The sequence below is a fragment of the Girardinichthys multiradiatus genome, chromosome 8 (assembly GCF_021462225.1).
Source record: "Girardinichthys multiradiatus isolate DD_20200921_A chromosome 8, DD_fGirMul_XY1, whole genome shotgun sequence".
In the NCBI taxonomy this organism is placed as follows: Eukaryota; Metazoa; Chordata; class Actinopteri; order Cyprinodontiformes; family Goodeidae; genus Girardinichthys; species Girardinichthys multiradiatus.
In genome coordinates, this window is record NC_061801.1 from 25,280,898 (window position 1) to 25,301,579 (window position 20,682).

The 20,682-nt window shown below is 40.3% G+C and overlaps 1 protein-coding gene across 5 annotated transcripts in view; it reads right to left on the bottom strand.

Moving 5' to 3' along the window:
* Positions 1-1,393: 1,393 nt before the first annotated feature.
* Positions 1,394-20,682, bottom strand: part of rnf34b (ring finger protein 34b) — a 33,290-nt gene continuing 14,001 nt past the window's right edge. For 2 of the 5 annotated variants that reach the window (XM_047373223.1, XM_047373224.1), the window contains 7 exons: positions 19,715-19,933; positions 14,860-15,345; positions 8,648-8,710; positions 8,339-8,540; positions 8,219-8,242; positions 6,885-6,926; positions 1,394-4,096 (listed from right to left, as the gene is read on the bottom strand). In XM_047373223.1, the coding sequence (XP_047229179.1) occupies positions 3,912-4,096; positions 6,885-6,926; positions 8,219-8,242; positions 8,339-8,540; positions 8,648-8,710; positions 14,860-15,345; positions 19,715-19,933 (1,221 nt within the window). In that variant the 3' untranslated portion in view covers positions 1,394-3,911. The remainder of the gene's footprint in view (positions 4,097-6,884; positions 6,927-8,218; positions 8,243-8,338; positions 8,541-8,647; positions 8,711-14,859; positions 15,346-19,714; positions 19,934-20,682) is intronic. The other 3 variants (XM_047373227.1, XM_047373225.1, XM_047373226.1) reach the window with 3 other exon arrangements.

Below are 20,682 nucleotides of genomic sequence, written 5' to 3' on the forward strand. Positions count from 1 at the left end.
TGATAAATATCCCTTAAGAAGTTGCAGAGAAGGCACACAATCTTTGAAGCCGTCAATAAGCTTTTGGTTTAATTCTTACTGGGTATTTGACCACTCTTATTGACAGAAATAGTAGTGTTCAGTTAAGTTGGTGTCGAGTCTGAAAAGCTCTGAATGTTCTTTTATGTGACAACAGATCACAAAACGTCTCTGTTGAGCATTTATTGAGGACTCATGGCTGCACAAGAACAACTCTGTTCAACTCACAGTCCACACTAAGACATAAACAATATCCCAGAGGAATAGTCAGAATTTTTTCTCACACTATGCAGCTAGCTGCTGGTTTAGCCTCTAGACAAGTATTTACACCTCACCCCTGTAAAAGACAAACGATTGACCCTAACATTAACTGTCACTTTCCCAGCTTTTGAGCAGAGTTCAGTAACTTTCAATAGGGTCAATGCCCCATTCCCGACTGTGTTGGGGTTGGGGCCAAACCTCATTTATTTATTCCAAAGCCAAGTTTTATGTGTGTTTGGGAACTTTTAACTGTTGAAAACCTATGTCTAAAGTTTCAATTGTTTGACCCAAACTGAACCCCTCAGATTAAAAGAAATTGGTTAGGATGTTCATCAAGAAACCAGGAAAAACCATGACTCGAGCTCATCATGAACTGGATGATGCTGGAATGCCAGTGACACGGGTTTACCATAAATATGGACTGAGAGGACGCAGGAGCACGAAATAAGCTGCTTCAAAATGCACAAACTTGCACAAGCCAACATCAACAATTTAAATGGCGTCTGAAGAAAAGGTTTGAGGTTACAGAGACATATGTTGAGCTTTTTGGCCACAATGACATTGTGAATGTTTGGAGGAGTAACACTGGCATTCCCGGGAAGGCTCACCACTGTTCCATGTGTTCTACATTAGTGGCTCGCACTGCGATCACTGGAGTCCCAAAGCTTTAGAAATGGCTTTGTAGCTCTTAGACATCAATGACTGTTTCTCATCTGTTTGTAAACTTCTTTAGATCGGGGCAAAATGTGTTATTTTTTTTAGGCCTTTTAGTCTACTTCATCTTGTCAGACAAGCTCTTAATTCTAAAGATCTGACAGTAATCAGGCCTGGGTGTGGAAACTTAACTCAGCTTTCCAAAATTATTTCATGATTTAACAAGGGGTTGGGGTCAACTATGATTTTTAAAATTTTGATAAGTGTGATAGAAAAGCAAAAACAGAAGAAATCTGTAACGAGGCAAATACTTTTCACGGCAATTAACATATTTGAACCTTTAGTTATAAATTTGACTTTGTTTGGAAAATAAATCAATGAAGTTATATTTCATGCTGATGATGGGTGTATGTAAACATATGAACCCCTCTATAGATAAATGAACAGCAGACTTTAAACCTTGTGGTTTGTAATACTGCATTTTATTGAATCTAATAAATCCTTTTTCTCCTCTTAACCAAAATAAAAAGGTTCAACATTCAGAATATAAATATCTGTGAATATGAGTGCTATCCCATTCTGATATTACTGTAGCTGCCCATGAATGACATCTTCGACAAACAGCAGCTTTGACAACAGGACCTACAGAGTTACGGTGTTCCATACAGTGGAAATGGTGTACAAGAGATTCGATTGTTTGGAAATGTGCCAGAAAGAGCGAGACGGTGACGCAGCTTTAAAACCAGTGGGAATACATTCTGGAAAATTCTCAACCCTTTGTACTCAGACGAGTGTTTTTGTTTTGTAAAAATCATGTGTCTTACAAGAAAATGGACAAATATACTTAACGTTTAAGTGAGATCAACTGAACTCACAGTTTGCTGCAAAAATATTACAAAACAGATTTCACTGCATCGTTTGACATGAGAAAACGTGTTTCATTTGCATAACAGGTTAAAGCAAATACAGCTACCTCTGTCTTGTAAAATTTAGGACAACGCGACAAAAATTATGCTGATGATTACAGTTATAAATGAGGAAATAGCACCTGATTAGCTAGGATCTGACAATAAAGAAGCACGGTTAGTGGAAGAAGATGTTGAAGGTTTTACGATGCTTTGCAAAAGTTTTCATGACCTTGAACGTTTTCACATTTTATTAGTTTACAACCACTAACAATTTGATGTGATAGACCAACACAAAGTAATGCATAATTGTGAAGAACAGGGAAAATGATACATAGGTTTATTTTGTTTTTATCTCTGGCATGTCTTCCCCCTGTGTTCAGCCCTCCTGAGTCAATACTTTAATGGAATCACCATTAGCTGCTACAACAGCTACATGATTAGCAACTGAAACTTTTGCCCAGTCCTCTTTGCAAAATGACTCATCTAGTCAGACTGGACAGAGCATTTTTGCACATTAGTAGTCTTTCCACAGATTTGCAATTGGATTTAGGTCAGAATAACTATGTTTTGATCTAAACAATCGCACTGTACTGGCTGAATGTTTAGGGTTGTTGTACTGCTTAAGGGTGAAACCTTGCTTTAGTCTCAAGCCATTTGCAACCTCTAACAGTTTTATCTCAGTATTTCCATCTTTCCATCACCTTGACTCAGCTTACCTTACCCTGCAGATGACAAGCATCATCCCAGCATTATACTGCCACCACCATGTCTCACTGTGGGGATACTATGTTTATTTTGGTCTCATCTGTCCAGCCAACCTTCTTCCACATGCATCTTGGCCATGACTTTCTTTTTTCTTTGACGTTCTTCCTTACAACCAGATTTGTAGAGCGAACGACTAAAAGTTTTCATTCCACCTGAATTCTGGATTGCTGCAGGAATTTCAAGGAATGAACTAGACTGGTTTAGATTTTGGTTCATTTTCTTTCCACTTTCCACTAATGTGCTACTTTGATGTTTGCCTATCACATAAAACACAATCAAAATACATTGAGGTTTGTGGTTTTATCAGAATAAAACAGAAAAAAAGGTTCAGGGATTTGAATGTGCTTGCAAGGCACTGTAGATTACAGCAGAATCTTACCTCAGAGTGTAAGTCTTTCCTGTATTTCCCAGAAGAAGAAACAAAAATTACTCAGCACTCTAAAATTGTTGCAAACATGATAATAAAATCATCTTCATGACAAATAAGGGACTGAAATGTGGTCCAAATAAAGCCTGTGAGTAGGGTTTGTATTCAGATTTGTTTTTTTTGTCACAATAAATCTTGTTTTACACATTATCAGGAACATGTGTACACACTTTGTTTTCTAAAGCTCATCTGATAAACAATAAAAGTAAACTATTAAACCAACCTTGCTGGTTATAAGATGCATACCGTGAGATCTTAACCAAAAACATCTTCGTTGTTTGGCACCCTACACTCCCCTCTGTGTGTGATGGATGAAGTGGCTGTTGTTTTTCTAATAACACACATATACACACATATACACACACACACACACACATATACACACATATACACACACACACACACACACACACACACACACACGCGCGCGCACACAGGCACACACACCTTTTTCTCTGATATTGCACATCCTGATGAACACTGAGGGTGATCACACAGTGTCATGTGGCATGACAGTGTAAACCATATCGACTCTAAACCTGGGATCTCAAATCACCACAATCAACAGGCGGACCCCTTCAAAGCGTCCACAGGACCACCTCGTTTCGTCTCCTGCAAGTAAGCATTTAAAGCAGGGAGTCGTGATGGTGTCTGCTGTGTAGAGTGGGAGACCTGGTGCAGCCGGAGGACAGGTGGGACCAGTCAGTAAGGTGAGACGTAGGGAGATTTGGGGGGTGGGGACTTTGCAGGCCAGAGGCAACAGTCTAGTCTGAAAAAAATCTCTCACAATTGCTGCAGCATCAGGCCCCCATGAACTGCAATTCTTCCTCAGTGCTAAATCACGCACACCACGATGCACGCGGAAACCAAAACGAGTTTTAGGATTTGAAGACATGCACGGCCCGCACCACGTACTGCCTGCAGATGGGGCATTCGCTCATCCTCTTTCCGCATTTGGTGCAGGTCACCATGTGGCCACATTCAAGCAACACGCAGTCGATGATGGCGTCCATGCAGATGCGACAAAGGTTTTCGTCCGCCGTCAGCTGACTTCGGACACCATCTGTGGGGAGAAATGGAAAACATTGCATGGACGGTTATTGAACCGCACATAAATCAGAGATAAACTGATTGGTTCAAACCATCCACACTATCTGACCAGTTTTCTTCCTCTGTAAATCTTAAATATTTTCTCTTAGAGTGTATTAGAGTATCTTTTTGGATAATTATTTCCTCATCTTTTAAAAACAAAGCTAAATCTGACCTTTGTTATTGAGCTTATGCTTTAATTAACTATTTTGGGAGAATTATCTTAATCTTGTTATTTGAAAATATGGATTTTATGTTGTGATTTGTTGGTTTATTTTGCCCTGATTTAGTATTTGTTCTTTTTTTCTTCTGTCAAGACAGTTTTGGTTTAGTTTTATTTACCTTTTATGATTGTTGTGTTATCTTGTAAATTTCTGCATTGTTAATTTCCTGACAACATATTTGATTATACATTTATCACAGGTCTGACTTTGGAGATTTAAAAATGAATTTTAGTCTTAATTTCAACAACATATGATTTTATTTGCTGTATTTGTATTTTCATGTTTTAACTGGGTCTGTAATCAAATGGGAGCCAGTCTGCAGGGTACATTGCCTGACCCGAAACAAGATTGAAGAGATATAGAAAATGGATGGATCCAATCTGAGATTCCTTTTTTTCACCCCTTACAAAATGCATTCACAGTGAAAGAGAGACTGTCTGGGCTGTTGCAGCTCCCTTTCTGACTGTTCAGAGAGCAGCTGAAACAACAGTCAATACATTTTATGACGTTCAAAGCAAATCGTTAAGTTCATGAAACAAAAAAGCAACTTTTCCTTTAAGTTTTGTCCAACCAAAAAACTCGTCTGATGGTGACGAGTCCGCGTACAGATGGGAGGTGGACCATCTGTTGGACTGGTGCAGCCAGAACAACCTTGAGTTCAACGCTCTAAAGACAGTGGAGATGGTTGTGGACTTCAGGCAGAACCCAGCCCCACCTGCCCCCATCACCCTCTGTGACTCCACAATTGACACTGTGGAATCTTTCCGCTTCCTGGGAACCATCATCTCCCAGGATCTCAAGTGGGAGCCAAACATCAGCTCCCTCATCAAGAAAGCCCAGCAGAGGATATTCTTCCTGCGGCAGCTGAAGAAATTCAACCTGCCAAAGACTATGATGGTGCACTTCTACACAGCCATCATTGAGTCCATCCTCACCTCCTCCATCACCATCTGGTACGCCGCTGCTACAGCCAAGGATAAGGGCAGGCTGCAGCGTGTCATTCGGTCTGCTGAGAAGGTGATTGGCTGTAGTCTACTGTCGCTCCAGGAACTGTACACCTCCAGGACCCTGAAGCGGGCAGGGAAGATTCTGGCTGATCCCTCCCACCCTGGTCACAGACTCTTTGAGACTCTCTCCTCTGGCAGGAGGCTGCGGTCCATCCGGACCAAAACCTCACGCCACAAGAACAGTTTTTTCCCATCTGCCACCAGCCTTGTTAACAAAGCCCGGAAACCACCCTGACACTCTCCCTTTCAAAAGTATTTTATCAATACATTTTCATGGTGCAAAAGATTGAAATTCATTAACAGATGTATAATATAAGGCTACATGATATAAGAAAACCATGAAATTGCAATGGTTTTACTGTATAAGGCCATGATGAAATCAATTACAATAACCCCCTCTTCAGCTTTTCTCTTTCCTTTCCATCGCCACAGTGATCTCTTCTCTCAGCTTATTCTTGGTCACTCAGATCAGGTGTAGACATAAAGGAGAGCGAAGACCATTCAATTAGCCAAATAAATTATTAGCAAGCAGAGGTTGAATGCATGGCCCCTACAATTTTATAGCCAACAAATGTATCTAAATAGACCTTGGCGATTGTGATATTGCACACATTGGAATTACGATAGCAATTGCAGTTTTATGTATTGCGCAGCACCAGTGCAAAAATAATCAGTTTACAATACATATAGCTTTTCCAAACAATATATATTGTTTCAGTTAATGGCTTCTGTTATGTTGTAAAACCAACAACAAATCTAATTTTTTACATTTTTGGTTTTTTGGCCTTTTCTGTTTCTCATTTCTTTCTTTAGCCATTGCCAATCTGCTTTTTCATTTCTAGAAGTCACTCAAATCCTACAAGCTATTTCTGTAATTGTTTGTCGAGCAGCTTCCTCCTGATTTGATTAAACTCCGATGGTTTTCATGTGCCGATTGAAGGGAGTGTTTTCCTCTTGTTCAATCCCAGCTAAGGAGGAGAAGCTACAGGCATCAAATCAGTTTAAATCGTGTCAGAGCGCTGACTTATGGGAGTCAAATGCTGAGCGATCAGCCGGCTGGCCTGAATCCGGCTCCTGCTGGCGTGACAGGCAAAAAGTCGATGCAGCTGCAGCCCGCCTGCCTCCATGCAGCTGAATGCTAAGTGGGCTAATAAGGTCCTGGAGGCCTTCGTGTCAGCCGAGATGTTTGACAATGTAATTACACCTGATGGAGACGTGCTGCTGCAGCAATAATATGATGGCTTGTCAAGAGGTAAAAGCTTTAATAGAGCACATTAATGACAGAATGAGAAGCTGTCCCTCAGAATTAAAGGAGATGATGCAGAGTGGAAAAGACACATAAAATGTAGAATGTGGAAACACTGAAGCAGGCAGGAATCAATGACCATAATAGGATAATGTACATGATGGAAAGGATCACATGAACAAAACAAATGTCTATAGCATGCCTTTACTGTGTCCTGTTGGCAAATGACCAGAGAGCACAGCAGTTCATGAAGGAAATTGAAAGGATCGCTTGTTTATATCTTACCTCCAACTCCACTGTTGCAAAGAGATGGAGGATATGCAACCACTTTACAGACAGGCAATAATAAAGAAAATCAATTAGTTTAGGAAATAATAGGTTTGTTCTTTTATGGAAAACAAAAGCGATGCACAGTGGTATAGTTTTCTTTGCATCAAATGCTTCCTGATTTACGATGCCTTGCAAAATACACCCCTTAACATTCTGCCTCATTACAACCACAGGCTTTGGTGTATTCTGTCGGGATTTTATGTTGTCCATCAACAAACAGAAGCTCATAATTATAAATTGGAAAACAAAGAATTCATAATTTTTTTTCTACAAATAAAATGTCAAATATGGTGTGCATCTGTGTTCGTCACCTTTACTCTTTCACCTCTTCATGAAATCAGGTGAAACCAGTTGAATTGAGGAGCATTAGTGAACAAACAACATCATAAGGACCCACAAGGATCATGAGTTTTAAACTTCTCACAAGAGTATGACACAGCTGCAAACCTACTACAACATGACCAGCAAGGAAAGCCGTAATAGAAGCAGCCAAGACGCCCCTGGTAGCTCTAGAGGAGCCGCAGAGACCCATAACTCCATAAACACTCCATAAATCTAGCTTTTATGGGAAGGATGAAGTAATTTTTGAAAGAAAGCAATAAGAAGTCATCTGTGCAGTTTGCCACAGGCGGCGTACGGGACACAGCAAACATGTGGAAGAGGGTGCTCTGCTCAGATGAGCTAAAAATGTAACTTTTGGGATACATGGAAAAAGCTATTTGTGTCATAAAAATAACACATAGCACATCATCCTGAACACATTATTCCCACTGTGAAACGCAGTGGTGGCAGCATCATGCTGTGTTCCCGCAGGGTCGGGGAAACTGGTCAGAGATGATAGGATGGAGTTAAATACAGGGAGAAGCTGGAAGAAAACTATTTAAAGGCTGCAACGACTTAAACTTGGGTCAAGTATTACCTTCCTGCAGGACAATGACACTAAGCATTCAGTAAAAGCTGCAATTTATTAGTTTACATCATATATTCATGTGCTTGAATGACCCAGTCAAAGTCCAAACCTAAATCTGAATGAGACTTGAACCAGTGATGTTAACGGATGCTCTCCTTCCTGTCTGATTGAACTTTACAACTATTTTACAACAGGGAAAGAGCAAAATCTATTAAAACAAAAAACAAATGACAGTAAAATACACTGAAGTTTGTGGTTGTGGTAAAACACGAAATAGTTCAAGAGGTGTTAACACTTTTGCAACACAATGTACCTCCTTTTTAAATAAAAAATGATGCAATACCTAAAACCCTAAAACACAATAATCAAAAATAATTACCTGCTGTTATGCTCACGTTTTCCACTAAAGAATAGCAAAAAAGAAAATGAATAAATTACATTAAAGATCACTGCAAAATTGTAAAGATAATAAAGGTCAAATATATATCTCAGTTCTTACTGGATTTCCTGTTCTGCTCGTTTTCCCTGTAGAGCCGGTGCACTCGATCCAGCAGCTCCCACTTCTCGCAGCAACCGGAGTAATTGACAAAATTCCTGGCGAGGATCTCTTTCAGCTGCCGGACGGAGAGGTTCTCTATGGCCTCCTCGTTGTCGAGATCAGACAGCGAGGCCCTGATTCTCCTCTGTGTTGCTGGGCTGACCTACAATCCGCACAGGAGCATAGCTGTTAATCACCGACTTTTCAACAAAGGCGTCTGCGATAAGGATAAGGCAGCTCTGTGGATGTGCATTGAAACAGTCGACGCACCTCTAAGATATTTTCAGCAGGCTCCAAGTTCAAAAGGGATGCTGTTGGAGTATCTTCATGCTCCTGTGAGGGTAAATATCAACAAAGTGAAATTCCTGTTAAACTTTTTGACTGATGCTCAACTGTACAGTCATCAGCATAATCACCATTTAATGCCCTAAAATGACCACAAGGGTTGAAGAAAAATATCTCGAGGGAGAAATGATTTCTTCTTCTGTTGTATGTTTCATGTTCACACACTGCCTGAAGAAAAAGCCTTTAAGCCTCCCTTCAGTGCAAACAAGTGTTTTATTGGTCGTATAGTTCAATGAACCAGTTTGATTCCAGAAAAAGCTGCTGCTTACAGACTTCACACAAATCGAAAGAGATATGATTTCTGTCTGAGCCTGAAAAAAAAAATCATAAAATAGCTTTCATGTTTACTGATTCATTTCCTTTCCTCTCAAACTGAAATGTCCATGAAGGAGTTTTTCAACAAAAATATTTGAGACTAAAGTTTTTATCTTGCCTCCGGCTGTTTGCAGGAGGCCTTCCGGGTAATTTATGAAAACCGGCTGTTTTCAGTACATCAAAAAATTCAAGAACAAAACTCGACAACAAATGCTCAAGTGCTCTTTTTCTTCATAGGATAGTATTTAGGGTAATTTAACTTTATCTAATCTGTAAGTTTCATTCTGAACAGAGAATAATTATGACATGATGTTTTGGTGCAATAAAATCAATCTTATAGATTGAGGACAATTCTATGCAAATTATTTATAACTAATATCTGAGAGCAATAAACAGGGTAGAGGTTCATTTGGATTTTGGATTGAAAAAACCTTGAGGCTGCAGCCCCATGATGCCAGTGAAACTTTAATGTGTCCTTGTGGCACAAAAAGGCTTTTTTGTCAAATATTAAGGTTAATACATTACTTTATCTTCTATCTGACTGGGAAAACGATATTCTTTTATTCTGACGATGCAATTATAATTAAATTCAAAGCCAGATGAAAGCCAGACAACAACATGACACTTAATCAAACACAGTTAAACTTTTCTTGTGTTAAGTAAAGTAAATAAAATTGTCCGATCAGGACAATTTATTTAAATGTCATTTCCTTGTCTGGCTGCATTTTACTTGCAACAAAGTGACAAAAAGTTAATCAAGCTACTTTGATTCCATTTTGTTTAAGTTGCTGCTCGGATATTTAATGAACAGCTGGTTAACTACTGATTTATCTTTTTTGAAGATGGAGGTCAGAAATTTACTGGAATGGAAAGTACAACAAAATCAACTAGACTAACACTTGGGTGCTGATCTGTCTGCGTGCACAAATCTGTATTATCTGAGCCATTCATGTGCTTTTGTCCTCTTTCATCTCCTTGACAAAAGAGAGCCTGTAACATCTAATATGATGGGGTTTATTGTTTCCACCTCAGTACAATAAAACAAACTGTCTCGTTCTTTCTGTGCCTCAGCACATTCCAGCAGACCACCGTGGTCCTCTAATGAAGACGTTTTAATAATGCATCCATCAGCGTAGCTGCACGCCCGCCCTCGCACAGACTTCCTGCTCAGAGGAGACTCCTCAGAGACACCAACTGCAGCTCGACTCAGTCAAACAGCCAAACCCCCTGGAAAGCTGCTTAAGTTACTTCAAATTTACCTAAAAATGTTTAGAAAAGCCTAACTGGCATGCTGTATTCAAGCATTGGTAACTCACTACCAATTTATTTCTGTTCAACTATTTAGTAATAAATCCTACATATATAGACTGATAAGAAGTAGAGAAAGCATAAAGATTTAGAAGTTGATTTGCACTAGAAATGTCTTGAAAAGTTTAAAAGTTTATGCTTGTAATTGTGATGTATCCACCTTCGGTTTTAGGAGTCATTCTTTTTACATATTGTGTAATGCATTAAATATTCTTCGCTTTCAGAAAGGATATTTACAGAATAATGAGAGGCATAACATTACTGAAAATTACGGGAAAAAAATTATCTCTTTTATAGCTGTTTATAGGTTACATTTCTATAAATATTATCATCATAAAATGCACACTATCGGCTTTAATTTGTATGAATCTTAACTTGGTCCCAGACCCCTCCAATATGCACTCTGGCTAACACACAGGACACTTTGGTTATAAAATATGATTCTGAAACTCACTAAACGGTTAATTCAAAGATTTTGTTCAAGTAAATAAATAAATAAAAGCGATACAGAGAATAAAAACCTAATTTAGATGAAGCGCTTCAACAAGGGTGTGGGGTTAGAAAAGATCATTTGCCAACTGGTCCTGAATGAGTCTTAATATTTTCTTCTTGACACTTTGTACTATGATGCAGATTTTTGTCTTTCTGTGCTGAAGAGACAACCAGGAAACCATACAAGGATGCAAATAATGCGGTTTGCTTAGAGACGGAGGCATAGCAACAGAGCCGCTGGCCAGGCGCAGCTACAACATAAAAAAAACTACACTGCTGCATTTACCTGCTAATTTGTATTCCTTGAAAAACAAGTTGAAATGTTTACAGCTGCAGGTACAGCTGTGGGTAAATTAAGGCAGTGCTTTGGTTTTTGACTGGCTCCACAGGAACGAGCTGGAAGTGCTGCTAGTGCTGGTAGCTAACACTAGCTAACAGAAAACGAAACAGTGGCTCTTCTACATAACCATCCCAGCAGAAGCTTAGAAAAAATTAACTTGCACCATCCAAAAATCTGCCTAATGGGTACCCAACATTACATCACTTCCCATATATGGTAGCGGTGAGTACTTTCTAGATCCTAAAAATACTTCTTATCCAGACTCAATGAAATCAAATATGTCTTTTATGCTTTTCCCCATTTTAGTTTGTTTTGTTAAAAATGATTATTGCAAATCAAACAGACCACTATTACTTTTCTGTATTCTTTATAAATAGAATATCTGTGTATATTCTTGTGCATATCTGTCTTTGTGCTAAAATGGAAGCACAATAAAAAAAAATAAAAACAAAACCAGGACCAATTTACTTCCCTTTTATAATTTTGGACATCTTTATCTATTAACTGCAAAATTCTACATTTTTAAAAATTTTATACTTTTTTGATTTAATTAATGTATCTTGGCATGTGCATTTTGCTGCTGAGCCATTTAATATTCCCAATGAGGAACAAAAAAAGGACTATTATATTTTCTTCTATTTTCTTTTGATGTTTAAATAAAAATATGAATGTCACAGCTGCATTGCAAAAAGGCTCAGTTTGAGCAAGGTGTGTAGAAATGCTGTAATACATGCAGTTAGAGTAAATTAAAACACATGTAGCAAGATGTTAAAATTAAGAACAATGCGCTAAAAACATGTAAAAAGAATCCAAAAGAGTTTAAACACCACACAACCAGCAAGTAAATCCCCTGCATTTTAATTGCTGAAGACAAACGTAAAAGCAGAAAGACCCACAATCAACATCTGAAGGCAGCTGTAGCAAAAAAAAAAAAAGACAAATCAAAACCTGCATTTGGAAGATACACATGTTTGAGATCTGAGCCAGTTATTGCATGCAATTCTTATGCCCAAGAACTTCCTGTTTCTCAAAACAAACAGTTATTCTTGACCAGTTTGATCTTCAATACCTTCAAACTGAAATTAAATAACCTCATCATGGGTCCTAAGGGCTTAAGTAGAAGGCAGTTGGACTTCTCGTTTCTTGAAGATGTTTCACATGTCATCCAAAAGGCTCCTTCAGTTGTTTGAGCTGAGAGGTTAAACAACCTCCGTGAAAAAAAGAAGTTTAGTTGCTTTCTACTTAGGCACTTAGGATAGTCATGTCCTGGAAACCACACAGAGAACCATTATCCACAAATGGAGAAAACATGGAGCAGAGGTGAACCTTCCCAGGAGTGACAAGCCAACCAAAATTACTCCAAGAGTACATCAATGACTCATCCAGGAGGTCATAAAAGAACGTAAAAAACATGTAGGCCTCACTTGCCTCAGTAAAGTTTAATTTTTATGATTCAATAATAAATATGGCAATAACCACTGCTTAAAACAAAATAGGCTCATCTTACATTTGCCACAAATTATCTTGATGATCCTCAAGGCTTTGGGAAAGTATTCTGTGGACTGACAAGACAAAAGTTGAACTTTTCGAAAGGTTACATCTGGTGTAAAACTAACAGCATTTCAGAAAAAAGAACTTCATACTTAAAGTCAAACAAGGTGATAATAGAGTGAAGCTCTAGGGTTTCTTTGTTTCTTAACCTTAAGTTCAAGCGCACACAAGCAAGTCCACCTCTGAACGCCCCCCCAAAAAACACAGAATAAAGGTTCTGGAATGGCCTAGTTAAAGTCTGGACTTAAATCTGATTGAGATGCTGTGTCATACCTGCTTGTGTTTCTGTTAAATTACCTGGTCTAGTCTTTTGTTTTCTGTCTCTCTGCACCCCAAGCCCACGCCTGTTCTGTGTTTTCCCCTGATTCTCTTGTCATGTTTGTCATTGGTTCCCCCGGCTGTTAGGTTTTTGTATTTAAGACCATTTGTTTCCTTTGTTCCCTGCTGGTTCCTTATGTTATATGTATCTGGTGTGTTGGCTACCCTGTCTGTGTCCTGCCATGGATAATAAAGGCTCATCTTACCTGGAAACCTCAAGCTTCAGGAGTTCTTCCCTGCATTTTCATCAAAAACCCACTTTGTGACAGAAGGAACCAGCCAACGGGACCAAGCGGAGGAATGGTGAGGGAATTCAGGAGGGGTGAGATTCTGGCCAAATTATTTTCCCACCTTGCTACCTCTCTCAGCTCACCATGGAGGAGGCTGGAGAAAGCTGGCAGCCTTCAAGACTGACTCGAGGCGAAGAAGGATTTTTTTCCTGATCCTCAGATTCACCACATCATTGAGGCCGAGCAACAAAGGGCCCTGGGAGAAATCACCGCTTCAATGAGGAGGCCCCCTGCCCCCTCCTCTGCTCGCCTCTCCACTGAAGCTGGAGGCGGCTTTCCAGCTCATGGTTTAGCTCCTGATCAGTTTTGTGGAGGGCCTGTCTACACTTCCGGTTTCTGTCCCTGAGGGGTGCGAGGACACACCCTCACCGCCCGCTGTGCCTCGGCGGCTCCGCCACAGATCTCCACGGCCTTGCCGAAGGCCCCGGCAGTTTCTGCCCCTACGTCGCCGGCCTGCTGATCGCCGGATCTGCTGGGGACAGCCACCGGTCCGTCCATCTAAACTCTGGGTCTGCCGGAGACGGCCTCTGGGCCGGCCGCCTGAACTCTGGGTCTGCCGGGGACGCCTGAAGTCCTGCCATAGATAATAAAGACTCATCTTACCTGAAAACCTCCAGCTTCAGGAGTTCTTCCCTGCATTTTGGTCCATCAAAAACCCACTTTATGACACGCTGGGGCATGACCTTAAACGAGTCACTTTTTGCCCTTAATAAATGAAATCATCATCTGGAAGCTACTTTTTTTATTTGCTGTTTGTCTAATAATAAACTATGATGATCTGAAACTTTCAAATGTAAAAAAACTCTAGAAAGCAGCTCTGTACGTCAATAACAAAGTAACTTTGTGTTACTATGTTATGTAACCGTGTTAAATCTGAATCACGACTGCAGTTTAGATTTTGACTGGCATTTTTTTTCATTCAACATAATTAGGTCATATTCGTTTTTTAGCATATTGTTAGTTTGTGGGTCTAAATCAGCACATTGGTTGTAATACTGAATAAAGCTCCAGAACAGCCTGGATATTTACAGATACATACTGACAGCAGTGACAGGACAGTGTTTCTATTCCCTGGTTGCAGAAGCGACGCCATGGGCCGATTTGAACTTCTGTGCTTGTTACGTAACAGAATCAGTTCATGTAACAGACCTGTAAAAGGCAAAGAGTTTAAGCTGCTCCCTCAGCCTGGGTGAGGGCTTCATGCTCTGACACAACACAAACACAACTGTTTCCAGCTGGACTCTTAAAATCTATGGGGAAAAAAGCAAAGGATTTTGAGGCCTCATTCATAACAAATGACAGCATGTAGAAAAATGAAGATCTAAAGTTGTGCACAAGAGGGCGGCTGTTTTCTGACTTCAAACAGCCACTGTGAAGCTTGTAAATAATTTTGCCTCTCCTTTGAAATTAATTATTGCAGATAGAATGAGGGCAGATGTGAAAGAAGTGCAGCTTATGTTGATGAGGGACTGATGTTTGTGTGCATGGCAGGGTGGAGCAGGCAGCTCGATACGAGCACCAACCTGGCTGGGGGTCCCTGAACTGTCACTAGGGCTGAGCACGTCCCCTTGAGAGACAGACAGGACCGACTGTTCAGAGGCGGAGCGCGTTGCGGAGGGCGGTGACGCTGCACGTGAGTGGGGGAGTGAGTGCAGACTGTCTGTGTCTTCTCCCCCATCTTCTTCCTCATCACCACACGTGTCGTCATCCTCATCTTCCTCCTCATCCTCCTCGTCCTCCTCCATCACGGGTCTTGGTGTCTCCCGTGTCCCCCGTGTTCCCTGGTGGCAAAGCACCAGGTCGACCAGGTCCTCCTTCTCCCTGCAAGTGTCGGTGGGGATGTTGCGCAGCAGCAGGTACTGCCTCAGGTCTTTGACCCGCAGCTGCATGAGTCGAGGGCGCTGGAAGGCCGTGCCGCGCAGCAGGTGGCAGGTCGTGCAGCAGCGCAGGTTTTCCTGCAGCACCGAGCAAAGGGCACAGAAACTCTTCTTACAGTCACAGCAGATGTGCTGCAGGGAAAGATTAAAGAGACAGACATCAGATCAGTTATTCCTTCCTGTACGTGAAAAAAATCTTTTCATAAACAAAAGTATTTGTTTTACTCAAGTCAGAGAGACAAATTGAGAAACTGAGCTGTTTGTACTCATGTGAGCTGTTGCTTTGATAAATAAAACATGTGCTTAAGTATTCAATCCCCTAGAACAAACATCACATGATTTTATTGGGATTTTATAAGATTGGCTAACACAAAGTAGAACAAAATTTGGGTTCCTTTTATGTCTCCGTTTGCCTCATTTCCCTGTTATTTATGCTCTCCAGTTGTTGCCATTTTAGTTCATTCTTTTGTATATTAGTTTCATAGTTCATTCTTGTGTTCTTTGTACATTTTGTATTATCTCCGTTATCCCTTTAGTAATTCTGAGTTTCTCTGTTCAGCCCCTGTGTTCATTAGTCTCCTCCTCTCAGCTCTCTGCCTTCACTCTCTTCACCTGTTTCTCATATCTGATTGGTCACACCTGCATTGTATGCCTTTCTCCACACACCCCTCAGCATATAAGCTCTCTGCTTGTCTTCACTCATTGCTGGATGCTTTTGTTATATCGCCTGATACTCTGCCCATGCAGCATGTCCTATTTCTCCTTTTGGTTTAGACTGTATGTTTGCTGTTTCATTTATTGTTAAATCTTAATTATTACTACATTTATTATTAAATCATTCTACTCACCAGCCTGCTCCTGAGTTCCTGACTGCACTTTGGTCCTACAAACAACCTACACAACTTGAAAAGTGTGGTATGCATTGGAATTCAGACCCCCTAAATGAATGATTTGCAAAACCACTCTTCGCTGTAATTAAAGGTTTAAGTCTTTTAGAGTATGTCTCCAGCAGCTTTGCATATCTAGAGACTGAACATTTTGCCTGTTCTTCTTTGCAAAATAGCCGAAACTCAGTCAGGTTGAATGGAGAGCTTCTACGAGCATTGATTTTCAAGTCTTCCCACAGATTCTCAATTTGTTTTAGTTGTGGACTTTGACTAAGCCATTCTCATACATTAATATGCTTGGCTCTGAACTATTACATCGTACTTCTGGCTGGTTTTCTTCCAGGATTGTCCCTGTATTTAGCTCTACCCATCTTCCAATCAGCTCCTTGCTTTGTCAGTTGTGCTCTTTGGTCTTTATGGTGCTGTTTGTCAAGTAATGTTCTGTTGGAACCTTTACAGAACATCTATACTGAGATTAAATTACACACAGATGGACTCTGTTTACTAATGAGGTGACTTCTAAAAGCAAATAGTTACACTGGACTCTGTTAAGAGGTTACAACTAAAGTCGACTGACTACAAATGCATTTCACAGTTTAAAGATTTTGATTTGAAAAAAAAAAAAACATTAGAAACCCATGTATCATTTTCCTTCTACTTTGTAATTATGCACTACTTTGTGTTAATCTATTACATAAAATCCCAATAAAACATACTGCAGTTTGTGGTTGGAACCTGATGAAATGTGAAAAACTTCAAGGGGTGTGAATATTTTTTGCAAGACATTATATATGGATTTAGGCTGAACAAGCCTAACCTTTAAAACAAAATGTTTAGTCAAAGCTGCTGTTTTTTTTTTTTTTTGTCTCAACAAAGACAAACCACATAAACCAGCAGCATGAAGTCCAACCATAACCCAGTCGTTTCTTGGTGAGAATAAAGAAAAGAGGAACAAATTGTTTGTAGCTCCCGGCGATGTTTGACATTTATCATTGATACAGAATGACGGAGTAGATCGACACTTCAAATGGACAAAAAAGCAGGTCAGTCACGGCGGTAAACATTTTGTTATCACTCGAGCACAACTGAGCCCCAGATCCACCAGGAGCACATTTCCAGCGTAAAAGATGCCTTTCTTCAACCGGCTGCAGCTAATCTCCCAGTGTGACTTTTTCCATGCCGCGAAAATATCACGCTGACACTCAAACGTCGAGTCAACCCGCCGTCGGAGAGAAGGCAACTGGCTGCGTGTGGAGGATGAAAGTGCGATCTGAAGCAGTGAGCAGAGAGGAGGCTGAGAATGGCTGAGGTTTTATTAATGTGTCTGACTGCCAGACAAATCTATTCAGCTTCAAAAACTCTAAGTTGAACAGGAAGCAAGAAAACGTCAAGATTACTGACAGATTTCTGCAGAGTAGCAGGTATGTCAAACCCCACATTTATATATAAGGATCAGATTAAGTGATGAATATCAGACTGTCATTCAGGTTTGACTCTAAATTTGTGCATTTAGTGAAAACCATCCGTGAAGATTTTGGAGCTATCTCCCAAGAGAAACCATGAGAGCTCAGAAATTTAGTCATCGCAGTTTGGAAAAATTACTAAATCCTACAGATAGCATGCATAAAAAACAAGAATTTAAAAGTTAAACTCATTTACCATTTAATGTTTTGGCTTTGTGCTATTTTTTATATAAAAATTATGGATAAGGGTCACTTTCATATGCGAAAGTACTGGGGTGTGCAATATTATTCAGCCCCTTTACTTTCAGTGCAGCAAACTCACTCCAGAAGTTCAGTGAGGATCTCTGAATGATCCAATGTTGTCCCAAATGACTGATGATGATAAATAGAATCCACCTGTGTGTAATCAAGTCTCCATATAAATGCACCTGCTCTATGATAGTCTCAGGGTTCTGTTCAAAGCGCAGAGAGCATCATGAAGACCAAGGAACACACCAGGCAGGTCCGAGATACTGTTGTGGAGAAGTTTAAAGCCGGATTTGGATACAAAAAGATTTCCCAAGCTTTAAACATCCCAAGGAGCACTGTGCAAGCAATCATATTGAAATGGAAGGAGTATCAGACCACTGCAAATCTACCAAGACCCGGCCGTCCCTCTAAACTTTCATCTCGAACAAGGAGAAGACTGATCAGAGATGCAGCCAAGAGGCCCATGATCACTCTGGATGAACTGCAGAGATCTACAGCTGAGGTGGGAGAGTCTGTCCATAGGACAACAATCAGTCGTACACTGCACAAATCTGGCCTTTATGGAAGAGTGGCAAGAAGAAAGCCATTTCTCAAAGATATCCATAAAAAGTCTCATTTAAAGTTTGCCACAAGCCACCTTGGAGACACACCAAACATGTGGAAGAAGGTGCTCTGGTCAGATGAAACCAAAATCGAACTCTTTGGCCACAATGCAAAGCGATATGTTTGGCGTAAAAGCAACACAGCTCATCACCCTGAACACACCACCCCCACTGTCAAACATGGTGGTGGCAGCATCATGGTTTGGGCCTGCTTTTTGTCAGCAGGGACAGAGAAGATGGTCAAAATTGATGGGAAGATGGATGGGGCCAAATACAGGACCATTCTGGAAGAAAACCTGTTGGAGTCTGCAAGAGACCTGAGACTGGGACGAAGATTTATCTTCCAACAAGACAATGATCCAAAACATAAAGCCAAATCTACAATGGAATGGTTCACAAATAAACGTATCCAGGTGTTGGAATGGCCAAGTCAAAGTCCAGACCTGAATTCAATCGAGAATCTGTGGAAAGAGCTGAAGACTGCTGTTCATGAACGCTCTCCATTCAACCTCACTGAGCTCCAGCTGTTTTGCAAGGAAGAATGGGCAAGAACTTCAGTCTTTCGATGTGCAAAACTGATAGAGACAAACCCCAAGCGACTTGCAGCTGTAATTGCAGCAAAGTGTGGCGCTACAAAGTATTAACGCAAGGGGGCCGAATAATATTGCACACCCCACTTTTCAGTTTTTTATTTGTTAAAAACGTTTGACACATCCAATAAATTTCATTTCACTTCACGATTGTGTCCCACTTGTTGATTCTTCACAAAACATTTGAATTTTATATCATTATGTTTGAAGCCTGAAATGTGGCAAGAAGTTGACCAGTTCGAGGGGGCCGAGTACTTTCGCAAGGCTCTGTAAGACTGTTTTACATTTCAATAATCCCAAAGACCCTAAATTTGAATTTATATAATACTGCACAGTTTTACTATGATATTGCACACGAGTTTCCAAGATTCAAAGAGACTCAGTAATTATATATATGTTCCTTGAATGCATCATGAAAGTCAATTTAAAAAGTTGCAATCATTACATAAATTTGCAGGAAAAAAAGACTAAAAAGTAATCTTGCAAGAGTCTTTTGCAGCATGGAAATGAAGGTAAGCCAGGCACAAAGTGCTAAAAGTCCTGTAGATTTAGGATTTAAACTCATGGCGATCCTATAGTGGTGAGAAAGAGAGGGAGGGATAGGTGGTCTCAGCAACCACTGGCCAAGGCTGTATTAATTTCTCATATTTCATTCCTTGCTTCTAAAACTGATATAAACCCACCAAGTTCTAAAGTTGGCCTGTGTTTACCTTGCGTCTGAAGACGGAGAAGGCCAGTCCGCAGGCCTTGCACAGCTGCCCGGCACTCCCTGAGCTGGTGGGGGGGTAGGTGGAGTACCCTGCGCTGGGGGCAAAGCGGAAGGGCCCTGCCCCTGCTCCGAACCCTGGTTGCGGTGTCCGCACCGTTCCCGTGCCCATCACCTCATTCAGCAGGCCGCAACATGACGCCCACATGGAGGACGCCCCTGCCTGCCACGAAAAAACACAGACATGGCACAACGATTGAGTTATAGAGAAACATGCATCCTCAGATTCTGTTTGCTTTATTTACAGTAAAGTACAGCATGCATTTTCTAAGTCAATGTCATCATGACAGCTTAATTAATCTATGCAACACTTGCACAAAGTGAAAGGTAAGTTCATAACTTTTTGTTAATGCAATTCTGTGTCACAAGTTACTACACTCCTTTTCAGAAACTTAGCATGATGTAAGAGCTAAAATTAAATATAAAGTCACGGGTTTTCACTGGAGACGATAACTTTCACTTCAGGTATTTATTATCTTGCGTTTGAGACGTTAAAATGTTTTTGTATGTGATCCCTGCAATATCGGAATCATTTGGACAAACCAAACAGGTCAACATTTATTTATATAATATATTTAGATATTATAATATATATTGTATAATATCAGAAAATATAAGGGAGCGGCATTCATCATGTTGGCTCTGAAACTTTACCAGGTATACAAAACTGTGTGAAAATGCTCATCTGTTATTGCTCAGCTCTGTGTTTTCTACAAACTGCAGAAACTTTCAGAAATTAACTGTTTATTTGCACCTCCCTCCATTTTTAGCTAATTAAATCTGTCACCCTGTGTTAGTGAGAGTATAACATGCAATAAAAAATGCATTTACAAAACAATTGTTAATAGTTGTTACTGAGAAGTCACTGAGGAGCAGGTGCACTGCTTTCTTGAATCGCCCCTGGAACATGGT